Here is a 27,415-nt window from a genome sequence, read left to right as displayed (position 1 = left end):
TCACCTGTGATTCCTTGTTTTCTCTTATGGAAAACACTGATAATGAAGAAAAAAATAAGGTAACTCTCTTTGACATTAATGAAAATCTAGATAACTACTCTGCTAGAAAGATAAAAAAGTTTGCAAAAGTATTGATTGATTTTGTATGTAATTGACTGCTAAGAAAAATACTCTGGAAGAGAAAATAGAAAATAAAGAGCTTGAATTAGTTTCCTTGACTCTCCATTTATCTAAAACCAAGGAACTATCCACAAAATTGAAATCTGAGAATGTGAGTTTAATGAGTCAACTAGAGAAAGTAAATGATTCTGATGTTAAAGGGAAGAAAGAATCCTTAAGACTTCAAATTGAGATTGTAGAAAAATTGAGAGATTCTCAAAAGCACCTCATAACTACACTCTATGTTAATGAAGAATTAGAGAGGGACCTGGTCCGTAGAAGAGAAGATCTTAACAAATTCTTAAAATAGACCACATCCTTACAAATCCTTTCTAATTTAACTAGTCAGGGAGTCAAAAATGGTAAAGGCCTTGGATATCAGTATGGAACCCGCTCACTTGGGTATCCAGGGAAGGTAGTTCACGATGCCAAAAGCAAGGTCTATGCACCTCTATGTACACATTGTGGAAGGGATAGGCACTTGAAGGGGAATTGTCAAAGTTGGGTCAACCCTAGAATGAACAATGCTAGATACGTCCAAGTAGAAGAATTCCTATCTTAAGGGTTCGAAATCTTTGAAAATGTAAAGAAGAACTCACTACCTAGTTGGGCCAAGAAAGACTTAATCACACCTTTTTCTTTCTATTGGGAACTCAAACTCAAATAGGTTCCCAAATCTAACAAATGACTTTTGTTTACAGTGGGTGAAAGGGATTACAGTAAGAAATGGTTTATGGATAGTAGATGTTCAAAGCATATGACTGGAAGAACTGACTGTTTTTTCTCTCTCAAGACACTTCAAGTTAGAGGAGTCTCATTTGAAAATGCTGAAGATGATTGTCAAGAACAAAGTGATACAGTTGAGAAGGATAAAGGTGATGGTGACTCAATATCTCAGTTGTTGATTGCAGTTTTAAGAGAAACACTACAAAAGGGGTTTATTCAAAATATCCAGGGTCCAGTCCTAGTAAAACTCAGACCAAAATATCAAAATTAGAGGCACAAATCTTCTCACTTCCTTGAGAACATGACTTGACCTTTGGAATCTGGAGTCTAAACAAGAGCTCAGGACAAAAATTTCATGGCATTCACAGTAATCCTATCCTAATTTGAGCCCAAAAATATGAAAGAAGCTCTAAAAGATGCTGACTAGATCAATGCAATGTAGGAGGAGCTTTAGTAACTTGAAAAAAGAAGTATATGTAAAGCAACCTCCAGGTTTTAAAGATGTAGATCTTTCCCATCATATTCATAAATTAGACAAAGATATTTCTGGTTTAAAGCAAGCACCAAGGGCCTGTCCAGCGGTAGCAACTTACTAATTGTTCAGATACATGTCGATGACATAATCTTTGGAGCTATTTTTAAATCACTCTGTGAAGAATTTGCAAACTTAATGGGGAGTGAATTCGAAATGAACATGATGGGTAAGTTGAGTTTCTTCCTAGGCCTACAGATCAAGCAAACTTCTTAAGGAACAATGATTTATTAAGAGAAGTACATCAAGGATCTACTGAAGAAATATAATATGGAAGATGCCAAGCCAATTGAAACTCTAATTAGGACCAGTTCAAAGATAGATAATGATGAAACTGGTCCTTCAGTTAATGAGACCATGTATAAAGAGATTATTGGATCCTTACTATACCTCATTTCAAGTAAGCCAAATATTGTATTTAGTGTGGGAATGTGTGCTAGGAGTATCATTTAAAAGTTATAAAAAAATTCTCAAGTATCAGAAAGGGAGAGGGGGCCTAGTCTTATACTATCCATCTAGAGACAATTTTAATCTGATAGGCTATGTTGATGCTGATTATGCTGCATATTTAGTGGTAAAAAACACCTTAGAAATAGCTCATTTTCCCAGTTCTTTCTTAATTTCCTGGGGTTCTATGAATCAAAATTTAGTTGCTCAATCTATTGCTGAAGCTGAGTATGTAGTTGTAGCTTCTTACTTGCTCAATCATTGTGGGTCAAATAGAAACTAAAAGATTTTTGGGATTATCTCAGACACTATCCCTCTGATGTATGACAATTCAAGTTCTCTTAATATGGTTAAGAGTCCATTACGACATAAAAAGATAAAGCACATTGATGTAAGAGATCATTTTCTAAGAGATAATGTTGAGAAGAGAGCTATTTGCATAAAAGTTTTGCAAGACTGGAGATCAATAGATGACATCTTTACAAAGGCTTTTCACAATGATCATTTTATGAAGGACAGGTTGAGATCAGAGCTGATTAAAATAACCTAAGCTACCAGATAGATCAGTTTTCCTCCATAAATTGACTATGATCAGGAGACAGGTATCCTTAGTAGAGTATGTACTCATTGGTCTAACTCAGTAACATACCTTTGCAGGTATACATGAATGGGAAAATTTTTGTAGGAAAACAGATGAGACAGGCATAAGTGTTTGGATTCAATCAAGAAAGGGAGGGACCTGGTTCCTTCTCTTAGGTTAGTACCAAAACTTTGTATTTTAAAAATTCATAAAAATCTGTCTAAATAGTCATGTGTCTTTCCTTCTCTGAGTAAAAGTTGTCAAATCCCTATAAAAGTGAAGGGTCGCATCTATTAGGACCAAATGTGTCATTTATTTCTAAAGGTCCCTCAATAACAATGGTCACTTCCCTTAAATATAAAATCATATCCTTTTTCTTCTATTTATTTTCCAATTAACTCTCAAATAATCCTCTCAAAAATTCGTCTTTTTCAGAAATAAGCCGTTCTCATTCACTCTCTCACAAAATCTTCTCAATGACAGAAAGTTCTACTCTTTCAAGCCCCACTAAAGAATAAAAAATTCTTCAAACCTCATCACTTCCGTCTGAAAATCCCAATATTGAACTTCCTGATCCTTCTATGTCCAAAACAATAGAAGATTCTTTTTCTAATCTTCCTCAAGAATAAGAGATTGTTCCGCCCACTACAACTTCCCTTGAAATTCCTTACCCTCCAAATGAACCTATTTTAGAATAAACTACAAATACCATGGAAACCCCTATTGAGTCTGCCATGGTGATGAACCTGAATTAGGGCTTTGTTTCACTAATTGAACATGAAGTTTCTCAAACCAAAGTTCTTTTTTCCCTAGAAGAACAAAAAATACTTGAAGCTTATAAATCACTTAACGTACCTGGTTCCCCTACTCCCTCGAGTCAAACCTTATTTTTGCTCAACTATGTGATGAATAAACCTATAAAAAGATCTGATCTTTCTAGTAGTCTAGATTGGGTGGCTGAGAATTTACATTTAATCCTGCTTGCTAATGATCCAAGAGAAATCTCCCTTAGCGACGAAGCACCAGTAGAAAGTGAAAAGGAAAGTGATCCATCTTCTAAAGGAGATGTTCCTAAAATTGGAAAGTTTGTACAACCTTCAAATGAGGAGGATGAGGATAATGATGATGAACCACCGCTGAGGTGGTCAATACTAAAACAAAGGGGAAGTAAAGGTAAAGAGAAAGTGGTAGACACTGGTATAAAGATTGCCAGAACATATTCAACTAGAGGATCCGAGAAAAAGTTGTTAAAGGATACTATGAAGGCTAAAAAGTCATATACTTCAAAGAGAAGAAGACTGAAGAAAGTCGTTATAGTGGAGAATAAAAATGTCGAAGTTGTAGATGTTAGAGATGGTGAGGATGTTAATCCTAACATTGCATCTACAATAGAAAAGAGAAGAAAAAAAGTTTATGTTGAAGGAAGGACCAAGTCCTCCACTTCAAAATCTTGAAGCCTTGCTGGGATAAAATAAAAACACATTATAGTTAAAAGAAAAAAGAAAGTTTCTGAGGGACCTAGTCCCAAAAAGAGAAAAAATGGAGAAGAAGAACAAAACAGTGGTTCTAAAAAAAGAAGGAAAGATAAGAAAGAAAAGTTTGTGTCCATAAAAGAGAGAAATGAAATATTGAAGTCACAAAAAGTGTTGACTAGAAGAGTATTTGACTCCAAGATTCTTGAAAAACCTGGAATGGTTGAGCTTGTAAAGTATGTACGACATCAAGGATGGTTGTATCTTATAGAGAGACCAGTTTCCTCTATCTATAAAGATGAAGTAAGATAGTTTTTCTATACTGTCTAATTTTTCGAAGATGGGGAAAGCCTAACTGTAATAGTGCAAGGAAAAAAATTAAGTTGGATGAAGAAAATCTTGGAAAGATTCTGGGTGTTCCCATTATGGATGTGAAGACTGTTTCAAAACAACAGCCCTCAACTGAGTTTATGGTTGATGCATCCAAAATGGGATGAACACCTGTAGTTGGTGTAAGAAAGAAGTTTTTCAAGGGTAAGTTTTAATTGGTGTTTAAGCTTATGAACAAAGTAGTGCTTCCAAGATTTGAGAAAAGAACCATTGCTTCTGATGTAGATTTATATGTGATGGAGTACCAAAGAAAATTTGAGTTGATTAGTCTACCTACATTGATGATCTAATATATATTCAATGTAATCTATGAGAAAGATTAAAGGCATGGTATGCTTTATTGATACTTTTTTACTAGGGTGTTTGATTATTTTGGAGTACTCTGTGAAAAGAGAACTCCTGGTACAACAAAGCAAATGTTCAGCTTAACTACTTTGTTTGAAAATGAGTGCGTTGAAGGGAAAAATAGGACCATGTCCCAAGTATTAGAATTATTGCAAGTTCAGGAGAAGTTGAGTATGGAATTGGAGGAGATGTGAGTTGTTATAACTGTAAAGAATGTAGAAATTCTTACACTGAAATAGAAAAATCAGCATCTGTCATTTGAGGGGCTAGGTGCCAGTGAAACACTTAGTGCAGAGAATGTAGATTTGAAAAAGAAAGTCTTATCACTCACTAATGAGGTCCAGAATTTGAATGTTGAAGTAAAGGACCTAACAAAGCAGTTATTGGATTCTCATGCTGCTACAAGTTGTAGAATGAGGATGCTTCTTAAGACCTTATCCCCTAAACATCCATCCACCTAAGCCCCATCTTTTCTGTGCCAGTTTTCTATTCTTGATTTCGATGTGGCTTTTTGAAGATCGATGTTTTATATTTTTTTGGTATGTTGTAATGGTACTAATCCTATTTAATTTGAATGAATTCCTTATTTGTGTTTATCATCTATCTTCTTTACTTAAGTTGTACACTCATGTTAGTGTTGCCTTAGTGGCCATGATTTAATCAATTTGTGCTTATTTACTCTTGATTTACTGTTCAATCTTTTCAATGATACCAAAAGGAGAAATACTGAATTCATTATGGTATGGTAGGGATCATTATAGTAGTGACCAGGTTCTATGAACTACATCTCAATGTGGCTATAAAATAAGGGAAATAATAATAGGGGGAACATAACAAGAACATAATCAGAGGAAACATATTGGTATATTGGTATTTTGACAGGGAGGAGCATTGTGTATAGTGATAAGGGGGTCACTCTGATTGAATGAGGTAAATGAATTATGATGATTCAAAATCTATGATTTGTTATCATCAAAAAGGGAGAGAAATTGATGTCTCATGTTTTGATGATGATCAGTTGTCTTTAAATAACAGGCCCTTGGCTCATAATTTTGATGTTCTAAGGTTATGGTTTGTCATCCTCAAAAAGGGAAAAAATTGATGTCTTATGTTTTGATGATGATCAGTTGTCTTTGAAAGGCCCTGGCTCATTATAAAGTGATATAACTGTCATACTCTGCATAGTTTTTTCTGCTAGTGCAACTAACTATGCAGGAGTGCAGTGTACCCGTTGTGACATATGGTCCAATCAAAATTCAATCCTGATTTATTCACTACTATAAATAGATAAGGATGCTTCTCATTCAACCATTTTTTGTAACCATAGTGAATAAGAAAAAAGGCGAAAACTCATAGTGCTCAAGTTCCAAATCTGTGTGTGTATGAGCGCTTCACGTTTAGTTGTTCTTGAGTCAAGTCTTAGTCAGTATTTGAATTACTCATCTAATAAGAGTTGTGCTTTTCTCGTGTCTATAGAGTGATTAAGTAGAGTTACCTGAGTTGATATTGGTTAGAGTTAATCAATACCGAGAGGAGATCTTGGCAGAGTTGTTAAAGAGAGTTTATAATAGATTTATTACAAATTAGTAGAGCTTAGAGCTAAGCTCCAATGGAGTATGTAATCATGAGTTTGATTATAGTGGATTATTGAGTGCTTGTGAGGACAAGCTGTGGTTTTTCCTCCCTTGATCAAGGAGGTTTCCACGTTAAATCATTATGTTTTTTTACTTTCCTATAAGATTTTATTTCCTAACTGCTTTACTGCTTTATTGCCTGTAGCTGACTGTAAGGGACCTGGTCTCTTATAAGGTGGTGCACCCCCTCCCAAGATTTATCAGTTTAGTATAAGGAAAAAAGGTAAAACTGGATGAGGAGACCCTTGGAAAGATTCTAGAAATTCCCATCATTAGAGTCATTTTTGTAAAGAATTAGTAACTTTTAGTTCATGAAGGATGCTTCAAAGGTGGGTGGGACTTTTACACAAGTGTTAGAAAGAAGTTCCTAAAGGGTAAGTTCCAGGCGGTGTATAAGTTTGTCAACAAAGTGGTAATGCCTAGGTCAGAAAAGAGGACTGTAGCCTCTATAGTTGATATTTTTTTGTGATGGAATGTGAAAGAAAGTTTGAACTTGTGAGTTTGCCAGCCTTAATGATTGAACACATGCACAAGGTCGTACATGTTAAAAAGGGTAAGAATGGAATGTCATATGGGTATTTTCTAAACAGAGTGTTTAGTCACTTTAATATTGTTTGTGAGAAGGGCATGTCTGGCACTGTAAAGAAAATATTCACTCTGAACATACTAATGGAAAATAAGTGTGTTGAAGAAAAGGTGAGGACCATGTACCAAGTGTCAGAGTTCATTGCTACCCAAGAAAATTTAAGTATGAAGGTGGATGAAACAAGGATGGCACTAGCTTCAAAGGAAGGAAGAGATTACACACCTCAAGTTGAGGAATCAACAACTGTCATCAGAAAGACCTGGTCCTTCAGAGGAATTGATGGCAGAAATGAAGCATTGAATGCATAGGTTACTGCTTTAATAGAGGATATGAAAGAGCTGAATGCTGAAATCAAAGACCTTACTAAGCAACTTCTGAACACTTACTCTAGTGAGAGTGCAAGAATGGAGATGTTTCTGAGATTTCCTGCCCCCAAACCTCCACCTTCTTAAGCCCTTCTTGTTCTGTTTTTCCTTTGAGTCAGTTCTTCTTGTTATTTCTGTAGCTGATCAGATTAGTTTCTTATGTTTTTTTGGATGGAAATGTATGGTATGATATGAATGGGACTTTTATTTGTGTCTATTATTTATCTTTCCTTTATAATTGTCCATTCATAGTAGTGTTTCCCAGTGGACATGAGTTAGTCTATTTATGCTAATTGCTGAACTTGGTTTATTGTTTTTACTTTTTTATGATGCCCAAAGGGGGAATAATGATCTCACTACAACCAGGTAACTCAGTGTTAACTCATTTGAGACCTAGTCTCTAGTGGGTTCTAATGTAATAATCATGAAAGGTCTACTGTTAATAGGGGAAGAAATGCCGATAATAGGGGGAAGAAAGATATGTGATGTTGTTGATATGGGAAATTTGAAATGAGATCTAAATTCTTGTGGTTGTGTTGAAGTGAGGGGGAATTTGAGTGCTCTTAACGAATATAGTTTGTCGTCTTCAAAAGGGTAAAAATTAATGTTTTATGTTTTAATTATGATTATGAAACATTCAGGGACTAGGTACAATATATGCTTTACTGAAGGAAAGTTGTATATTGTCGCACTTTACACAGTTTTGTCCTGTAGTATAATTACTGTGCAAGTACACAATGTACAATAAATGGACACCTGATCTAATCAAATTTCATCTAATACTCTAACACTTCTATTTAATCAAAAGGAATCAACTTTGAGAAGCAGTTTTTGCATCTGATATTTTTGTAGCGTCAGTAAAAACCCTTGAGCTCAAGATCTTGAAATTCCATTGTTCTTTAATTTTTTTCTTAAGTCATGCACTAGAAACTGATTTACTCCAGTGTTGTGAGTAAAGATTTCTTTTGATTTTAGTTTGATCTTGCTTAGGTAGAGTTACTTAAGAATGGTTGGGTAGAGTTAGTCGACTGTGTGAGAGGTGAGACAGAGTTATTTGGAGTAGATTTGTAATAGAGGTGTTGCAAGCTTTAGGATTTAGAGTTAAATTCAGTTGGAGTATGTAAGTAGAGTTGATTGATTATAATGGACTTGAGAAATCCCGTGAGAACAGGTGGTGATTTTCCTCATTTGAGTAAGGAGGTTTCCACGTAAAAATCATGTGTGTCGATTTACTTTGAGTATTTACTTTGCATTCTTGTTTTACTGTTACGTATTCCTTCTTAGGGACCTGATCTCTTAGTAATGGTGAACCCTTACTATTCAACATACCCGTTGCAGGGTGGATTCTGTTTTAATTTGATCCAGGTTTTAAATTAGTATTTCGCCAAAAACTAAACTTCTTAGGGACCTAACCCCTTAGTAATGGTGAACCCTTACTATTCAACATCCCGTTGCAGAATGGATTCTGTTTTAATTTGATCCAGGTTTTAAATTGGTATTTCGCCAAAAAGTAAACTTTCCACCTCCTTAATTTTCATCGAAAAAAAATAAATTTGATTATTACTTGGTAAAATAAGATGACTTTGAAAAGAACAACAAATAAAATCAGAGAACTTTAGTGGTCAATCGATCCACCGGGAAAGTTAATGGTCATGCTAATTTAATTCAATTTAATTTCAAATAGCATAATCGTGGCTAGCTAGGAAACTATCTATACTAGTGACCTATTCAATTTATTACTGAAATTTTTGTGATCTAATCACTAGATCAAGCAAATTAGATATGTGTTTTCCTTGATTAAAGAAACAGAGTACTCGATTTATTTTCATTCGTTTATATATCTTTATTCAAAATACATCAAATATCATGGCTAGCTAGGAACTGTATATACTAGTTACCTATTCAATTTATCATTGAAATTTTTGTGATCTAATCATTGGATCATGCAAATTAGATATGTTTTCTCTTGACTAAAAAAATAGATTACTCGACCTATTTCCATATCGTTTATATATCTTTATCCAAAATACATCTAATGTACTACTAAAAATAAACGCGAGAAGTACTATCAAGTAAATTGAAAATAATATTCTACTAATTTATCTAGAACCTAATAACCTAATAAGATTTCCCAATATATACATAATCATAAATAAAAGTAAGTACTTTTTCGAAATCCAAATCAAAATTGGGTAGTTTGTGTGTACACTTACGTGGGAGGCAACAAAATAAGCGATCAAGTTGAGAGCAATTCCCCACCAAACAGTGCCAAAAATGTAGCCAGAGAGACTTTGCATGCGTCGCAATAGGCAAACTGAGTGATAGATTTTGGGGAGATACTGAAACAGAAACATTATTAACAATACAGTCATCACTGTTGTTGTTGATCCTTTCTCCAGTAATTCTGGAATCCCTACCCACACCACTATCTGCAATAAATATTTAATTAAATTAAACATCCATGATTGATTAATTATTTTCTTAAATTTGCGCTTCAATTTGTTTGTCTATTTTGATTTGAAATGATTTAAAAAAAGTAAAGAAGATTTTTAAGTCTTATAATCTTGAGCTAAAAATATATAGAATGTATCAAAACGTCCCTTAATCTTGTGGTTTTAAAATACCAGCAGAAAATTTAAAATTAAAAGTTACCAAAAAGGGAAAAAGATCTTTTTAAAAGACAAAAAAAAAAAAAGAATAAACCCAATAAATTGAAACTAAGGGATCAGAGTACTATTATTCAGCCACAGTACGTTGTTAAGAACAGGGGCGAATTCAGGATTTTCAGTGAGGGAGTTCAGTAGTATATATACGGACTAGTCGAAGGGGGTTCAACCTCTACTATTTATATATACAAAAAAATTTTACCATGTAAAAATAGTATAATTTTTCGACGAACGGGGTTCGGATGAACCCCCTGGACCCTATGTAGATCCGCCACAGGTTAAGAATTTGGAATTCTGGATACTCTTATGAATAAGGTAATCTTTTTATTTTTCGTTGGCGTTTGATCGATCAACTAAAATCTTGCGGCTTCAAGAAACTCTTTATGCATATCACGATCACAAATTCGAGTTTAGTACCCTTTTCTGTCCATACATATCTATATCTCTATCTATAATCTATATTTATATCTATAATCTATATTTATAATATATTAAAAGTGTGAAGATTTTTAAAAAGGTGATTTGAACTTTTTGTCCTTCATTAAAAAATTTTATAATAGACAAAATTGTCTTTTCACTATTTATTTTAATTATTAATTAATTATTAAAAATTTAAAGAGTCCTAGAAATACCAGAAAGGCAAAATATATGATAAATTTAAAATACTATTCAACTTGAGTTCTTTTCAAAGTCATATTAATTACTCAGACTTTAAAAATATTTATTTTGGGGTTTATGGACTTTCTAATCAAGGAAAGTTTTAAAATAAATTTTGATTTTTAATAACTATTAATGATCACGTTTTTTTCCAAGTTTAAGAGTTTTTCCCTTTTATTAGGATTTGGTCAAATTTTCTACCATAATTAAAGTTTTTTCTTATGACAAAATATTTTTTTTAAAAATATTTCTTTCATATTTGATTAATCTTTTTTTGGAGGAAAAAAATTTGGACTTCTATAAATAAGGATTCTTTATTGCTACAAATAATACAATAGCATCCACAAGTAAAGTATTCTATTTTGGACAGATTATTCTCTCTAAGTTTTATGTGTGTAATATTAGTGTTTTGATATGTGTAGATCACTTGACTAAAGCATATTAAATCTTATAATGTTTTTATTATAATTTTCTTTGTAATCTTATTTTGTGAATATTTGTAATGTAAGCGTCACATAACATCATGATATTTCAACTTCAAGTTCAACAATTTTCTAGGTTTATGAATATATTTTTGATCTTAGAACTTTATGAATTAGAGCTGTAATTTTTTGAATGGATCTTTAATTTTGTGATTTTTAGATTTGTTTTCTTGTGAACAAAAATATTTATATTTATATGTGCTTGGTTAATAGAACGATTGAAATTTTTCATAGGTGTGGGCATGTATTAAATTATAACGTATGTTAATACCTCATGCAAATGATTATGAGGCCAAATTTTGACTTTTTCTTTTTACAGGTTAGAAAAATTTCCTGTTAGTTTGAGTTTAAATTGTTAAGTTGCTACTCAATTAATCATGTTCTTCATTTACATGAAATTGCTATGTTAATAGAACGATTGAAATTTTTCATAGGTGTGGGCATGTATTAATTTATAACGTATGTTAATACCTCATGCAAAGGATTATGAAGCCAATTTTTGACTTTTTCTTTTTACAGGTTAGAAAAATTTTCGGTTAGTTTGAGTTTAAATTGTTAAGTTGCTACTCAATTAATCATGTTCATTATTTACATGAAATTGCTATGTTAAAGCACGCATCAAAAAAATTAATTTAAATAATAAAAAAAATTTAAATAAAAAATTAATTAATTATAGAGTCCTAGATTAATTAACGGGAAAGATACTGTGGTTACATAATGCATTAAATTAAGTATATATTTGAAAATACCTTAGGCCCAAGGATGAGTGATTGGGTTAAAATAAATCTAATAAACAGAACGAGGTTTAAATTCTACTACTTTTAAAACCTAAAGAATGTAATTTTGTTCTAAAAGTATTTTGGAGAAAAATACATTTAAAAACACTTTAAAAACTTAGTGAAATACTAATAGTTGCTTCAAAGTAATTTCTAAATTTATTAGTTAAATACAAATTTTTTCTTTCCAAAAAATAAACATCGAAGTAATTTTATAAAATTAAATTCATTGAAATTAAATACACGCTCGGAGTGAGTATACTAAGCCTAGTATTTTTAAAATGTTTGTTTATCGAATGGGAAATTCGATTTGTTTGAAAATACTCCATCTTCTTACTTTTGATTGTCCATAATGGACTTTGTACACCGTTTAAAATAATAAGGGAAGTGCATATTTTTCGATTGATATATGAAAAATGGACAATTAGAAGTGAAATTAAATTGGGATTAGGGAGTAGTAAGAAATATGGTAATCGGAGTCTACTTTCCTTTTTCTTTTCTTCTTCAGCTTCTTTTGTAAGTTACGAAAGCAAACAACTATTTCTTCTCAATTAAATTATTTATGCAATTGAAATAAAACATTCTTAAATTTTCTCAGATCAAGAAAATGTTCAATTAGATTTTCTTTTCTCTTTGACCCATTGTGCATTTGCATGATTTTTTTTTTCTTGTTTAACTCATTTAAAAAACCCAACAAATTTCTATATTTAGAGCGTCCTTTAATTTTAAATTTGAGCACATTTAATCACTATAACAAGAATTGCTAATTTTCAATGGAATCCGCTGAAATTTTGTTTTTTGATTGGTAACAGTTCTAACGTATTCTTTTTGCAAAATCCCTCACCGATTGAGCCCATTTTCAAAGGGACGTTTGTACAAACTTAGCCAATTTTTGGACGTTTGTCGATTGTGGACATTTGGAAATGCAAGGTAAGACTAGGAACAATACACCCTTGTGGTGGGGCCTTTCCCCAAACACCGCGTATAGCGGTAGTTTTAGTGCACCGGACTGCCCTTTTTTGGATGATATATTTTTCCTTTTTTGGAGAAATTGACATGGTATGGGTATTTTAGTATGTTATATATCTTTAGCGTATGAGTTGAAATTTTTGAACTTTTTTCCTTAAATTTGTGTACAGATCTGACATATTCATAATAAGATGGAGGGACTACAAAATTAAGTTGACCTCTGAAAATTTTTGCTTCAAAAGGAGGAAAACAAGAAGGAAAAACGCTGAATAAACCAAGGAAAGAGATTAAAAGGAACTCTTAAAAACTAGTATTTGTTTGTCTAATATTATAGATCGACCAAATTATTACTTTATAAGTGTTTTGTAAGCTTAATTACGCATTTGGTAAATACCAAAAGAGTTTATTAGGCAAAATTAATTAAAAGTCCTAAACTCATCTTATGATTTTACAACTTACAAGTATTTTTGGTTTGACAAAATATTTTGTGATTTAATCTCTAATATCTTTGTTAATCTATACATTCTTAAAACATAACTTTTACTTTTTTATTCTATTATCGCCATTCATCTTTTTTTTTTTTTCAAATGTAAAAGTACTATAAAATTTATTTATTAAAAATTAGCTTCAAGGATATTTCAATCATTTTAGAAACAGCATAAATAGTTATGAAACTCAGTTCAGTTTCCGTATTGCTGGTGATTCGGAAGGTAAATAAAATATGGAAGGAAAATAGACTTTGGAGATATCCTGGAGGTCCATTACTCGTCACTGGATTGTCGTACAAATGTGTGTTAGTTCCTCCGCCTGTCTCACCTTTGTGAACAAAGAAAAGAATCCTATAGCTAGACGGAGCTAAACTTTAAATTTTTATCAGTTCGTGATTTTAGTCTTTTCATATTAGGGTCTTAAAAGTAATAATTTGAGGTTCTAAAAGTAATAAATTTATATATATTTGATAAATATCTCAAAAATAATATAGAATTATGATCAAAGTTATTAGAGGCAACCAAATCCGTAAGCTAGATGTATTCTAGCTTTGCCCCCGCATCTGCATAAAAGTTATCACTGCATGCTTAAGAAACAACGGCCATGACATATGCATGCATGCCTCTTTTTCTTCTTTTACTAACAGTTTCAAACTAAAATACAGACATGCATCACCAGTTATCATCCCGATATACCTACCTCATTAAGAAAAATCGTATCATAGTATCATTTTCTTTTATAAAAAAGAAATTCTTTGTGCTTAGCTTGTTTTATTAATACCTAAAAATTTAATCTATTAAAGAAAACATAATTTTACTTAGTTAATTATATTCTCAACAAACGCACCTGAGGTAAAGGAAGTATGACGAAGAGATCGAAAAAGAAACCCTTCTTGGATTTCAAGTATCGTAAGGCCACAGAACGTCGAAGACTTTTTTCATGGTGTATCCGAGGATGACTACTAGTATTTTCTCCCTCATGAAGACGAAATTTGTGCATCTTGAATTGGAGCCACATGTTCCATAAATGTAAAGCATCAGTCATGCACCGGAGAACTGTGACTGTAACCGCAAACCAACCGTCGATAAAAAGACACATACAACTCTCGCTTATAGAAAGAGCGTAGAAAAAGAGAGGATCCACGAAAAGACCCGTGGCACATACTAGTAAGAACACTCGGTTCCATTCTTGTACCCAAGGTGCTCTAGGGTCTATTACTTTCCAAGAGAAAAAGTCTATCAATCCTCCTCCACGACGTTCACGACCACAAATGTTGTAGTCATTAGAATTATTTTCTTCTTTTTCCTCTTCTTTTTCTTCAAGGTTATCTTGATCTTCATCGTCATCGTCACTATGATCACTATAATTATACGATAGTTCAAGTTCATGATGACTAGCCATTAATTTTCTTCTCTTGATTCCTTTTTTGTGCTAATTATTTCTTATATGGGTTTGGGATAAGGAGGGTGTATGGCAAAGGGTGATTTGATGAAAGGGATTGGCTTTGGGAAGAGAGAAAAGAAGAGAATATATGCACTGAATTTTTGGAAGTAAGAGGGATTTGAACAATGACAAGGAGAGGGCATAAATTATTGTAGATATGGGAAGAGTAGCATAAGTTGACAAAAATGATAGGAACTTCCTTGACTGCCCTATCACTACCAAAAACACGTCATTTACCCACGGTTTATTAGCCACGGTTACAAAAACCGTGGCAAAATTAACCAAATAATAAGAACTTCCCTACGCATAAAAAATCGTGGCAAAAATTTCGTGGCTAACACGCGTAGGTATTATTTTTGCACTTTCTGTCCAGTTCTCTCAAAAGCGAACTCCTTTTCCCCCAAATTTTATTTACCCTAAACCATCTAGTTCTGAATTTGACACCAATCCAGTACAACCCAGCTAGAACGAAAATCAATTCTTCCAAAAAATTAACTCTTCTTCACTTCAATAGCAGTGAAAAGTGGTGAAATTACTCCTTCCAGGTAACAAATCTTTGTAGTTTAGAGTTTTTAAGGTCAAAATTGAAAATAAGGTTCTATATTTTTCTTTTTTATTGAAATGGTGAGCTTACGAAATTAGCAATTTGATTTTTGTGTGCGTGGATTTTCTAGTTTTTAAGAATGAGAATTTTGATGGGTTTTATGAAATCTGCAATATTGATGGTTTTTATGTTATTATTTTGGAAATTTTGATGAGTTTTATGAATCTGCAATTTTGATGGATTTTATGTGAATATGCAAGAAAAATAGATCTGTTAAAGTTTCATAGGAGTATGATATTCCAGTATTTGAGATATTCCAAACTTTTGACAACTTCAGTAAGTAGAGAAAGGGTTTGGTGCTTCTAACTCTAACATTACTAAACGAGTAAATTCATTTTGATATGAAATATGAAATATATACATATAGTTTAATGATTATTTTTAATAGAGACTAACAACTCTTGATCCGCTAATGAAATTGCAAAACAAGTACAATTCCATTTGCTATTTGTAGCTCCTCAACCACCAGAACAGACACGCTTTTATAATCAGACCACTTGAGTTCTTTTTTGCTGATGGGGTTGACCTCAATGATCTTGTATGGTATGTCATAGTAGTCAAGGAATGCTGAAAAGAAAATTTTTCTGGGGAAAAGACTACGGCACACACTACGGCTATTCAGGGATATAATGTCAAAGAAAGTAAATACATTTTCAAAAGACACTGTATTATGAAAGAGTTAAGTGACTGTAAATTGCATAAAGTATATAGTTTACAGAGGTGAAGCATATTTGTGGGAACTAGAGAATCTAGATATATTGTTTAGGAAGACTTTAGGAATATAACCATAGAATTATTATTTTATTGCCAATGAACTAGCTCTAGAAAGAAAAGATATTTGAAATATCAAGTCATACTCGATCAACTACACGATTACAAAGCTTCTGTAATGTTTAGAAAGTCATTGCTGATTAATACTTGTTACTTTAGAGGAATAAGTATGCATAAGATAACGCTATAATAGCTTTCTATAATGCCAGAAACTGCAATGTATGTGCTCACACAACCTTTTTTCTCTATAAAAAGAGCCAATACAATACAATAGTATTCATATTTAGACCAATAAAAGACATTTCATTTCTCAACAAACCAAACACAAAGTTCAAATGTAGAGAAGACAATAGGAAACATAACAAATTCACTTGGTACAAACTGAACTAACCAATAATATAAAATGTAGAAAATATTTAGGATTCATATTGATCATCAGAGGCCTCCTCATCCTCATAGTCTTCATCGTCATCTACTGTCGCATCTTGGTATTGTTGATATTCTGTAACCAAATCATTCATATTTCTCTCGGCTTTAGTGAGCTCCATTTCATCCATTCCTTCACCTGTGTAACAATGCAAGAAAGCCTTGCACCTAAACATGGCTGTGAACTACTCACTCACCCTCCTAACTATCTCCTAAAATAGAGGTTGAATTGCTAATAAATGTTGATGCCATCTTAATCCCAGTTGGTGGGATATCACACATGCTTGACTTGACATTATTTGGGATCCATTCAACAAAGTAGGATGAGTTCTTGTTCTACACATTGATCATCTATTCATCTACCTCCTTGGTGCTCATATTTTGACAACTTCTTTTTAAATTGCTTTGTTATGCTCTATTTTAGTCGAGGGCCTTTAGAAAATAACTTCCCTAATCTCTATCTCTACAAATAGTGGTAAGGTCTGCGTACACTCTACACTCCGTAGACCCATACTTGTGGGAATACATTATATATGTTGTTATTTTATAGTTCATTGTGCTATCAGAGTGAGAAGATGAATGATCTTTCGCGTATAACTACATAAAGACACATACATGTATTTGTACAATATCCAATAATCTAACGTGCTGTGAGAATTATCTTTTGTGATTTTAGTTATTTGATGTCAAGATTTCTTATTGGATTTTGACCATTTGACCTGAACATGTTAGTGAAGAGGTGGAACGAGCATTGGCTAAATTAGGCCCTATCAGAGTTGCTGGAAGGTTATAATTTTTATAAGTTTTCTAGTCGTTAATAGCTTACTACTACTTATTAGAAAAGACTCGTTTGACCAAGTATTACGTTTCTCTCTAAGAATTCGAAAAGTACACGGCGAAATACGAGGTATTTTGTTTTTTTCTTTTTCATTTTTGGCATGTCTGTGGGACAAATTTCAAAAAAGAATTATTGAGAATGTTCCTCCATGATTAAAGATTCATCTTTATTATTATTTGACATGTTTGCTTGCTAGTCCTTTGATAACTTGATCATTGTATGTATGTATGTATGTATGTATATATGTGTGTTTTCTTTTGACATAACATTTCATACTGCAAAAGCTTTATGTATAAAAACTTGATTGGAGGCTATCTTTTTAGATATTTGCATCAGTGGTCTTTGGCTCTCCATTTCTTGTGATTTTTTTCTATTTTTAATCATTGTTTAAACTAATGACATTAAGGTGAAATGTTTAAAGTACAAACTTAATATTTTTTTTTTTTGAATTCAGTGGTATTCTGCAACTGTTAGTAAGAGTTTCAGTTTTGTAGAACCTTATTTGAATCTAGTGAGTGAGTAATTGTTTGTTTTGTAAGCATTTTCATTACCTAAGTTTATTAAGATCTTGGCCTTATTAGTCATGTATTTTGATTTTTCATATTTGAAATAGTTTTATTCCATCATGATTGGCAAGAGTTAGATTTGGAAGCCAATTAAATCAAAAGAATTCTCAAATGGTGTAGTTCAGTTTTTGGACTTTGCATTTTCAAAAGTGTCTGTAGATGGAAAAATTTCATGTCCTTGTACTACATGTGGATTTTCTATTATGCCTAATAGAGCTGAAGTGCTTAGTCATCTTATTCAAAAGGGATTTCCAGAAAAGTACACATATTGGTTTATGCATGGTGAAAAACATGTAGTTTCCAATGTAGCATCAACATCCCGATTACAATCTGAGTCGGTTAGATATATCCATGCAAGATATGCTGAAGGATGCTTTTAGTGTCTTTGATGATAATAATTTTCAAGATTCTGGTCCATTAAATTTACTAGATAATGACTATTTTTGGGGTGCTGAAGGCTAAAGTCAGAAAAAGAGAAAATTAAGGAGTTGTTAGAGGATGGGAATCAAGAACTTTATGATGGTTGTGCAAAATATAGTAAATTGTCATTCATTGTTCATCTTTATCATATTAAGGTCTTATGTGGTGCAACTGATAAAACATTCTCAATGATTCTTGACCTGTTAAAGGATGCTTTTCCCCATGCAAGACTACTATCATCATTTTATGAGTCAAAAAGATGATCAAGAGGTTGGGTTTGAGCTATGATAAAATCGATGCATGTCCGAGTCATTGCATGTTATATTGGGGAACACCTGAGGATATAAATAGAGATAAATGCAAGAAGTGCAATACTTCCAGGTATATATCAGAAATAAATGATGTTGGCACAAATGCTGAAATTGATGATCAACAGAAAAGAAAACCAAAGCCAGCAAAAGTGTTGCGGTACTTTCCACTTATAGCTAGATTGAGAAAGTTATACATGTGCTCTACGACTGCAAAACTCTTGAAGTGGCATGCTACAAAGGCTAATCTAGATGGTTTATTACGACATCCCAAAGATGGCAAAGAATATAAACATTTTGATTTATGCTATCCCGACTTTGCTTCAGAAACTCGTAATGTGTGATTTACTTTAGCTACGGATAGTTTTAATCCATTTGGGATGCTTGTGATGTTGTACATTTATAACTATCCTCCATGGTGTTTTATGAAGTAAACTTCTCTTATCATGTCAATGATAATTCCTGGTCCTAAAATGCTTGGTAACAACATTGATGTTTACTTACAGCCTTTAATTGCGGAGTTGAATCAGTTGTGAAATGGTGTGAGTGCTTATGATTCCTCAACTAAGGAAATGTTTAGATTGTGTGCTACATTGACGTGAACCATAAGTGATTTTCCAGGTCTTGACAACTTGTCTGGATGAAATACACATAAATTATTTGCTTGTCCATCATGTAACTTTAACACAGATTCAACGAGACTTAAGTTTGGTAGAAAAAGTTACTTTGTGAGACATCATCGGTATTTGCCACATGATGAAAAATATAAGTACCACAAACAGTTGTTTAACCTCTTGTAGGGTTCCAAAGAGCTTGTCTTAAGGACTTAGTACTGCATTGAAATCTATAGATATAAGCCAAGGTAAGGTAATATTGCTAGCTAATAAAGTTAGATATTTAGCATTTGCAACACCTAGTCTAATTCCTTTCACCCTCTAATTTTGTCTCATCACATTATCTTCAATAATAAACCACTTCTCTAATTGCATAACATTATTTTTTTCTTAATCGGGTGAGTTATCAGAAAAAGTGTTTTTAAAAAGTTAATGAGTGGTGTGGTTCAATAAAAGAAAGTTTAAGATACACTCCATATTCATTATATTCTGGCTATCAAAATACCATGATGAAGCTATTCTCAAGCAGATCTGGTTCAGGCAAATATGTTACTACCTCCAATTCATCCTTTTCAGTTTATTTCAAAAAGATGTCTCTTTTTATCCTTGACAACTACTTAATTCCAAATTTCCATACGACACTTTTACTTTCTTAGACTTTGTGCCAAGTCTAAACTAGACAGACAAATTAAAATGAAGGATAATAATCTTTCTTGATTCACTGTGTCTTGATTTACATATTCAATTTAAATGCATTTCAGAAATCATCAATATAGCTCAATTACCATGAAATCTAAGCATCAGGATTTCCATCCTATTCTATATCCTTTTATTAAATATAATTACAGTTGTTGAAACATAGGAGTTAGGTACCTGGCCCAGCAAGCTGAGAGCATAACAATTATATCCATTTTGAGAAAAGAAGGGAAACCAGTGTTCAACCCAGCACCAAGCTATATGAAAGCTTCCTTTTTTTTTTTTCTCTTTTCTACTTCAAGTTCTTATATTTTGATGTTGCAGATTTCACTTTGTAGGTAAAAGAAAGAAAAGTATCAAAGCAGTGACTACTGCTTACTGAAGCTAGTAGAAAATGCCAAACTTTCTTTTGAATTGATATAGTAAAATAAATCTATTCTTTTCATATTCTAGAAAAATATGAAGAAAAACGCAAGAAGTCAACACAATCATTGTTAGTGAGCCTACGAGGACAGCAAACTGAAAACCATAACATAACTTTCCAATATTTGGATCAACAAAATGATCATGTTGTGAATGAGAATATGACAACTCCTACTCTCAGTGATGAAAATTTAATTTCTTTTTCAAACTCTAATGAAGTTAGCTCAAAAGTGAAAGAGGAGCCGCTACTTGTCAAGATTAAAGGTTAGAAGTAATTTTATTTTATTCTTTCTATGAAAGCTAATTGCTTGTTAAAATGGTAGATACTTCAACCGGAGAAATCACAACTCAAATTATGCAAGTAGATTGAGTTTGGAACTTAGAAAAAAATAGAAAGTCATGGTGGAACTCAATGGAGATGGACAAGAAAGTGATAATGGTTCAAACTTGCTTGTGAAATTTCTTAGTAAACTTTCTCAAAGTCTGTATTGTGTCCTATATCCTTTGTGATACAAGTAATGCGAGAGCTTATTGAGGTAACTACCTAACTTCATTGTCATTCAATTAGTTTATTTTTTTATTGATATATATTGATTTATGAATACAAATAAATTTGAAGAAGCATTTTGAGTTTGACTATGAAGCTAGAGTTGATTGGGTGATGCAATCTTTACGCGATAGGTGGAGGTCCTTTAATCTTTTTTTTTTTTTGATTTAATTTATGATTTAAATCAATCCAAAATGGATAGACCAACCCATCCAATAAATTACAAAATCAACAACACATATATAAAAAATAGCCGGTCCAACTAATTCGACCCGGCCTTTCAAAGAGTCTATAAAAAGGAGGAATAGGGTTTCTAAAATGAGCTAAGTGAAGCTCCACACTCATAAAGCTTCCACCGCCTCCAAATATAAGTTACGAAATGAATACTTCTATCCCAACAAAAGTAAAGAAGAGCTACTTGAGAAAACTCTCAAAAACATTGATTCTGTGTTGATTGGACTGCTTTTGTGCATCACTATAATAAGGAGAATATGAAAGTAGTGGATTAAATAATCCCTCAAGGTTTTTTTTGTACAATTCTGTGTTTGTGCCCCTTTACTACTGCTAATTGAATTGATTTTTGAGAATTACAGAAACAATGTGCACAAAATGCAAAAAAATAGAAAGAAACTTAAAGTTTCGCATACTGGTGGTAGCAAAAGCAATGCAAGGAGAGGTCGTCAGATGGTAAGTTTCTTAATATCAAATTTTATTTGAAAATCATTTTATAAAATGTGTTTCATGCTATTTATTTTTTATTTTTATATACTTGGTTAATGGTAGAAGCAAAAATTGGGACAACCTGTGTGTCGAAGTGAGGTTATTTTGTCAACTTTATTGAAGAAGGATAGAAATTTTGTGAATGAAGAAAGGAATATTTTAGATGTAAGATTCATATACTTGTCCATATTCAAATTTCAGTAGATATATGCCAAAACATTCTTGCTTTCCCTTTATATTTTTCTTGCCTTTAGCTATGCATGTACAAGTTTATATGTGTGTGAAGTTTCTTGTTCGTGGCATGAGTGTTGTCTATGGTTTTGGATATATAGTTTTTAGTAGTATCTTGTGCCTCTAGTATTCATATGGAAGATTTAATAATTTAAAGGGAGAGTAGCCTTCAATATTATGTGGTATTGTGTCTGTTTAGCTAAAGCTGCTGGGGAAACTCTCAAGTTCAATATGGCTATAATTCTCCTTCCAGTATGCAGAACAACTCTTACTCAGCTTAGAGAAACTATCCTTGGTTCAATTATTCCCTTTGATGATAACCCTGCTACACCTGACTAGAGTGAGGGTGAAAAGTTCAAGTCCTTCACTCTTTGGGTCATTATTGTATTACTTCACTCTTGTGCTATTACTCCACAGGTGCTAGGAGAAATCTGAGTCAAACCTACTTCAATGAATTAAGTACCTAATGGCAAAAGTCTCATATTGGTAACAAAATCCAAATTGTGACAAACTCTTATTGCTGCTACCTATCCTAAACAACTTGAATCAATGTCTTGTAGAGAATGATAACTCAATGTCCATAACCTCTATATGTCTTAAAGATTCTTTACAAAATTGTTAATGTATAACATCCCCGGTTGTTTGAAATTGATTCAAAACATAGATAAATAGCAAAATATCATATGACAGCTGCAACGATTAGCTTCATGCATGGAATTTTTACAAAGAAAAAAAAGGAATAGACAAGAATTCATCCTTGTTGTGTTCTATAATGTGCCCTTTCAGAGATTTGTAATCTCCATGACATGTTGGATTTGGAGCTTCAATGTTTCAACTCAAGTTTCTTCATTATATGTTCTCATGTGTTATTCGCGTACAATAAATTACAAGTTTTCCATTACTCTACGGTTTGTCCAATTAGGGGCTATAATTGTAAATGCTTTTTACTTTTGATGACGGATATGGTTATATACACTTTTACTAGCTATACTTTTCATTAAGCAAGTTTTGGTTTCTTCTAGATTCTAATCTAATGACATGACTTAAGGTTCATTGTTTCTAGATTTCCTATTGCCCTAAAATATTAAAATCTGTTCTTGAAACTACGACAAATTAAGGTAGGTTTACTAATTAACTATTTGAGAATTTTCTGACATCAAGGTTTTCTTATAAATGGGTGCCACTTTGATACTGAGCTTTTATGAGATAGTTAAACTTGTTTAGTTGAGTACTTACTAGCTTGTAAATATGTTAGGTAGGTCATTTTGAAATCTCATAATGCAAAAATGACCTGTTATTTTTTTCATCCAAGGATTTCTAACATAATAACATTTTGACTGATTTTTATCTTTATAAACTATCAGTATAGCTCCTTGACACACTCGTGATAAACTATATATAGGTTGATTGAGCTGGTAAAACAGTGACTGACAAATCTATTTCATGGATTTCTTTTGTACTTTAATAGGCCCACCGAGCTCTTTCTGAAGTTTGTTTGAATATTTACTATACTTACAAAACAGGTTTGGATATTCATACCCAACTTTTGTCTTTGTAAACTGACATCAGAGTGTGTGAAAACTAAACAATAGCTTTGACGTGGGTTCTATTCTCAGCAGACAACATTTTGGTAGTATTTTGCTTGTAGGATAAATTGGGTATGTTGTTGGGTATGTTGTTGTTGTAATTGCTTAAATTATCTATAACTGAGAAATCTTATTGGTACGAGAATGTCTTATTTATCTATTTTGCTTGTAGGATAAAATATCAGAGCATCTACCTGAAGATCAAGAACTTTCTATCAGTTATGGTATTCCTTTGAAGATACTAGCTCATCCTAACGACGCCATTGGAAAAGTGTTTGGACCTGAACATTCTATATGTGTGTATGATTTAGGTGGTAATGTTTGTCCTTTAAAGGCTTTTGGAATGTCCAGAAATAGTCATGTGAATCTTAGTAGCTCAAGCAGTATATCTCGTGAACGGGTTAAAGACTAAGCAGTATATCTCGTGAACGGGTTAAAGACCTTGAGAAACAGGTAGAAACCTTGAAAGAAAAGTTGACCGGATATGAAGAAACCAAAGAAAAGCTTGCGCAAAATGAGAATCACTTGGCATCTCTTCATAGTTCTTTACAATCTAAATTTGGTAGTGAGTTGATTACTTTGAAGTTTGGACTAATCTTCTTAGCCTTTAGTATATTTTGAAACAAACAACAGATATGGTGTTTCTTTAACTTTTAACATTAGTATTTGTGGTATCTTTTATGAATATTTAAGATTTGGACCTTATCTTTTGTGACTATATATTGAAAAATATAAGAACTTTGATAATTATGTTACAATTAATATCAATCGTGTGTATAATGGTCAATTATAAGTGAATGTCTATCATTATTCAGGAATTAGTATCAGACTATCAACGTATTTAAAAGGTAAACAATTGCAATATATATATATTTATATTTAAAAAGAGTTGGGCACTTTTGCCTTGGTTAAGACTGTGGCAAATTTATATGCAAATGTAAGACCCCGTAAAAATCGCATGTCAAACTCAGCTCGTAAAGCTCCATGAGAGATTCCAACACTTACAAATTTTTTTTGCTAAGTATTCAAGTTCAACACTTACTCTCATTTTAGACCTCCTAACTTTGGGGATTTATTTGATGACCTTCCCGACCTCCGTTTTTAGATTTTCAAGTTGTGTTGTGATGGGAAAAGTCCCTAGTACATATTGGACACATTCTGGGTGCATTTTGGGCGCATTTCAGTGGCTAACTCACTGGTTTGAAATGCTTCTGCATTCCGGACGTATTTCAGGTCAAAAATTTTAGTCAACTTCACACTATCATAACTTCCTGCATATAATGAACTTTTAGAGCTGCTATATATCAATAGAAATATCTTTGAGTCTTATTTCCAATGCAATTGGTTTCATCCAATTTGAATATTGGAGTAAAAAGTTATGATCAATTTAATTCAGCCTATCAGCCTGAAAATAACAGAGGACAGCTGTGTTTTTCTCTCTTTCTCCAGGGGTATTTTAGCTTTCCCACCTCTATATATATTTATACAAATACAATATTCATCATAATTTAGCAACATATGCTTGATTTCTCTCAAAATTCATCAAGAACAAGAAGAGGGTTTGCAATTGGGGATTTAATTTCAAGAAATTCTCTCCGTCAATCTTCGTAAAATGAAGAACTAAGGTATGCATAGTGTTCATCCATGGATTCCTTTCATCCATAGAGCTCAAGAATCAAGTTTTAAGTTATGTATCATGAATATTTTGTGGTGGGATGATTATGTTCATGTTGATGATGTTAAATTGAGTTTTTAATTCCATGAGTTATCTCAAGAATCATGAAAACTAATTTATTTTGTAATATTATTCATATGAACTCTATGTTGAGTTCTTGAAATTGCAAGTTGGACGTTGATGATCGTGTTGTTGGTGTTGAATGATTCCCAAGTTGGGATCTTTATGTGAAATCATGAAACTATGTTGAAAAATAAGTTGAAGTCCATGAATTTGGTGATTTATACTTTGTGAAAATTTTATGATTTCACCTATGCCTAAGTTGTTCATGAAAGGTGTTTGATTAAATGTTTAAGAGAAACAAGAAACATGTAGTATAGATTAATATGGCCTAAAAGGTGAATTCATGCCATTGACCTCATGCTTGAATGACTTACATACTATTGTTGTACAATGAATATGTTGTTGGCATGTCATGATGTTAGAGTATGAAATTATGATCTTGATTATATACATTCCTACCATGAACAAGATTATGTTAACTATGTACTTCATGAAATCCCCAACTTATTTTATTATGAATGGTCGATATTGATCATGTATTCAAGAATGTCAAGAAGTGTCAGTTTCCTTCTATCGAGTCCTGAGGGTACTTGTACCCAAAAAATATAGCTATGTGCCTAGAGCCATGTCATGTTTTCATGATACTCTCAATCAAGCCATGTTCAGTAGACTTCAGTTAGTCTCATGACTCAGGAAAACTCATGTAAAGGCAGTATTAGTTCAGTTTTACTCAGTACTCAGTAATCTACGAAATCTCAGTAATTCCGTCAGTCTATGGAATTTAGTAAATCTCAGTATCAGTATAATTTAGTTCAGTATTCAGTTCAGACATCAGTAAACTCAGTCAGCTAACAAAACTCAGTAGCATTTAGTCAGTTAATAGAATTCAGTAGTGTTCCGCTAGTCATCGAAACTCAATAAACTTAGTCCATGTTCAGTTCAGTTAAACAGAACAATCAGTAACAGTTTAGTTAATTCTAGTATGAACTAGGAAATCAGTTCAGTATAATCAGTTCAGTGTCATTCAGTTGGGAGTAGGATTCAGCACCGAGCAAACCCAAGGATGGGAACTTACCTGCCAGTAGAGGGTGTGATTCTTAGAAGTAGTCCTTGCGTTCCAGAACTATGTAGCCAGCGTAGGTTGAGACATTAATACCTTTCAGTTGAGGGTAGATGAGGTGGCTTAACCTGTCAGATGAGGGTTCCACTGTTCTCATTAGAGTACCTGCCAGATGAGGGTCACCCTTCCAATCAGGGTAGAGATTGGACCCCAGCTTAGCTATTATAGCATATTTGGGGCATGTCGGTTAGATAACTACTTTTCACAGTTTCAGTATCAATCTCAGTAAAAGAACTCAGATAGTTCTTTAAGATATCAGAACCGTCAGATATAGTCAACTCAGATACAATACGGAACTCAGCTAGTTCCATCAGATTTAGGACTGTCAGATACAGTCATTCATGCTATCTGTTATCAAAACTCATATTATCAGATATACCAGTTATCAAAATTCAGTTATCATTCATGATTTGTTATCAGTAAATACATGTCATCAGTATTCATACTCAGTAGTCATGTTATCATGAGCTCAGTTTCAGGACTTTTATATACGGTCAATCAAATCAGTTTTTCATAATTAGAACTATCAGAAACAATCATTCCTTTATCAGTAATATGGTATCAGTATCCCAGTATTCAGTAATACAATATCAGTTCCTCACTTATTAGTGAATTATATATCAATATCAGTAAACTCAGTTATTCAGTATCTCAATATCAGTAAACTCAGTCATTCAGTAACTCAATATCAGTAAACTCAGTCATTCAGTATCTCAGCATCAGTAAACTCATGTTGTCAGTATTCAGACTCAGTAGTCAGTATCACCACTAGTTTAGTTGCAGTTATGTACGTATGTATTCTCACGTTCATATTATCAGCATTGTTCATGCATATAAAACCCTTTGCATTTAGCCTACCTCACTCGTATACTTAGTACATTCAATCGTACTGACGCATTCGCACTATGGTGTTTTATTTGACGCCATAGGTACAGAGGCACGAGTTTCAGAGCAGCAGTAGCATTGCAGATTTCAACAGTCAGTGCTCCTCTTCATTCGAGGAAAGTATTATTATTACTTTATTACAATATTTCAGATTAGTTTTTCAGTTCATGGAGTTAGTTGGAGACATGTTCCTTCAACTCCTTA

General features: G+C 32.8%; 1 protein-coding gene and 1 long non-coding RNA gene across 8 annotated transcripts in view; one reads left to right on the top strand and one right to left on the bottom strand.

Annotated features, from left to right (window-relative positions):
* LOC107852302 (cyclic nucleotide-gated ion channel 4) overlaps positions 1 to 14,866 on the bottom strand; it is a 66,945-nt gene extending 52,079 nt beyond the window's left edge. For 2 of the 6 annotated variants that reach the window (XM_016697365.2, XM_047397107.1), the window contains exons 1-2: positions 14,122 to 14,840; positions 9,450 to 9,665 (exon numbers count right to left, since the gene is read on the bottom strand). In XM_016697365.2, coding sequence (XP_016552851.2) covers positions 9,450 to 9,665; positions 14,122 to 14,676 — 771 coding nt within the window. In that variant the 5' untranslated portion in view covers positions 14,677 to 14,840. Of the gene's footprint in view, positions 1 to 9,449; positions 9,666 to 14,121 lie in introns of all 6 variants that reach the window. The other 4 variants (XM_016697366.2, XM_047397108.1, XM_047397106.1 and 1 more) reach the window with 4 other exon arrangements.
* Positions 14,867 to 14,972: 106 nt separating this feature from the next.
* Positions 14,973 to 24,215, top strand: LOC107852304. 2 transcript variants are annotated; one of them, XR_007045168.1, is made up of 3 exons: positions 14,973 to 15,263; positions 21,525 to 21,618; positions 23,641 to 24,215. It is a non-coding gene; the product is annotated as an uncharacterized LOC107852304 (long non-coding RNA). The 2 variants fall into 2 exon arrangements; XR_001669380.2 differs by lacking the exons at positions 21,525 to 21,618; positions 23,641 to 24,215 and adding an exon at positions 18,553 to 19,104.
* Positions 24,216 to 27,415: the final 3,200 nt, after the last annotated feature.

The sequence above is a fragment of the Capsicum annuum genome, chromosome 9, assembly GCF_002878395.1.
Source record: "Capsicum annuum cultivar UCD-10X-F1 chromosome 9, UCD10Xv1.1, whole genome shotgun sequence".
Lineage (NCBI taxonomy): Eukaryota > Viridiplantae > Streptophyta > Magnoliopsida > Solanales > Solanaceae > Capsicum > Capsicum annuum.
The sequence above is the reverse complement of the archived record's forward strand: the minus strand, read 5'-3'. Positions and strand labels throughout refer to the sequence as shown.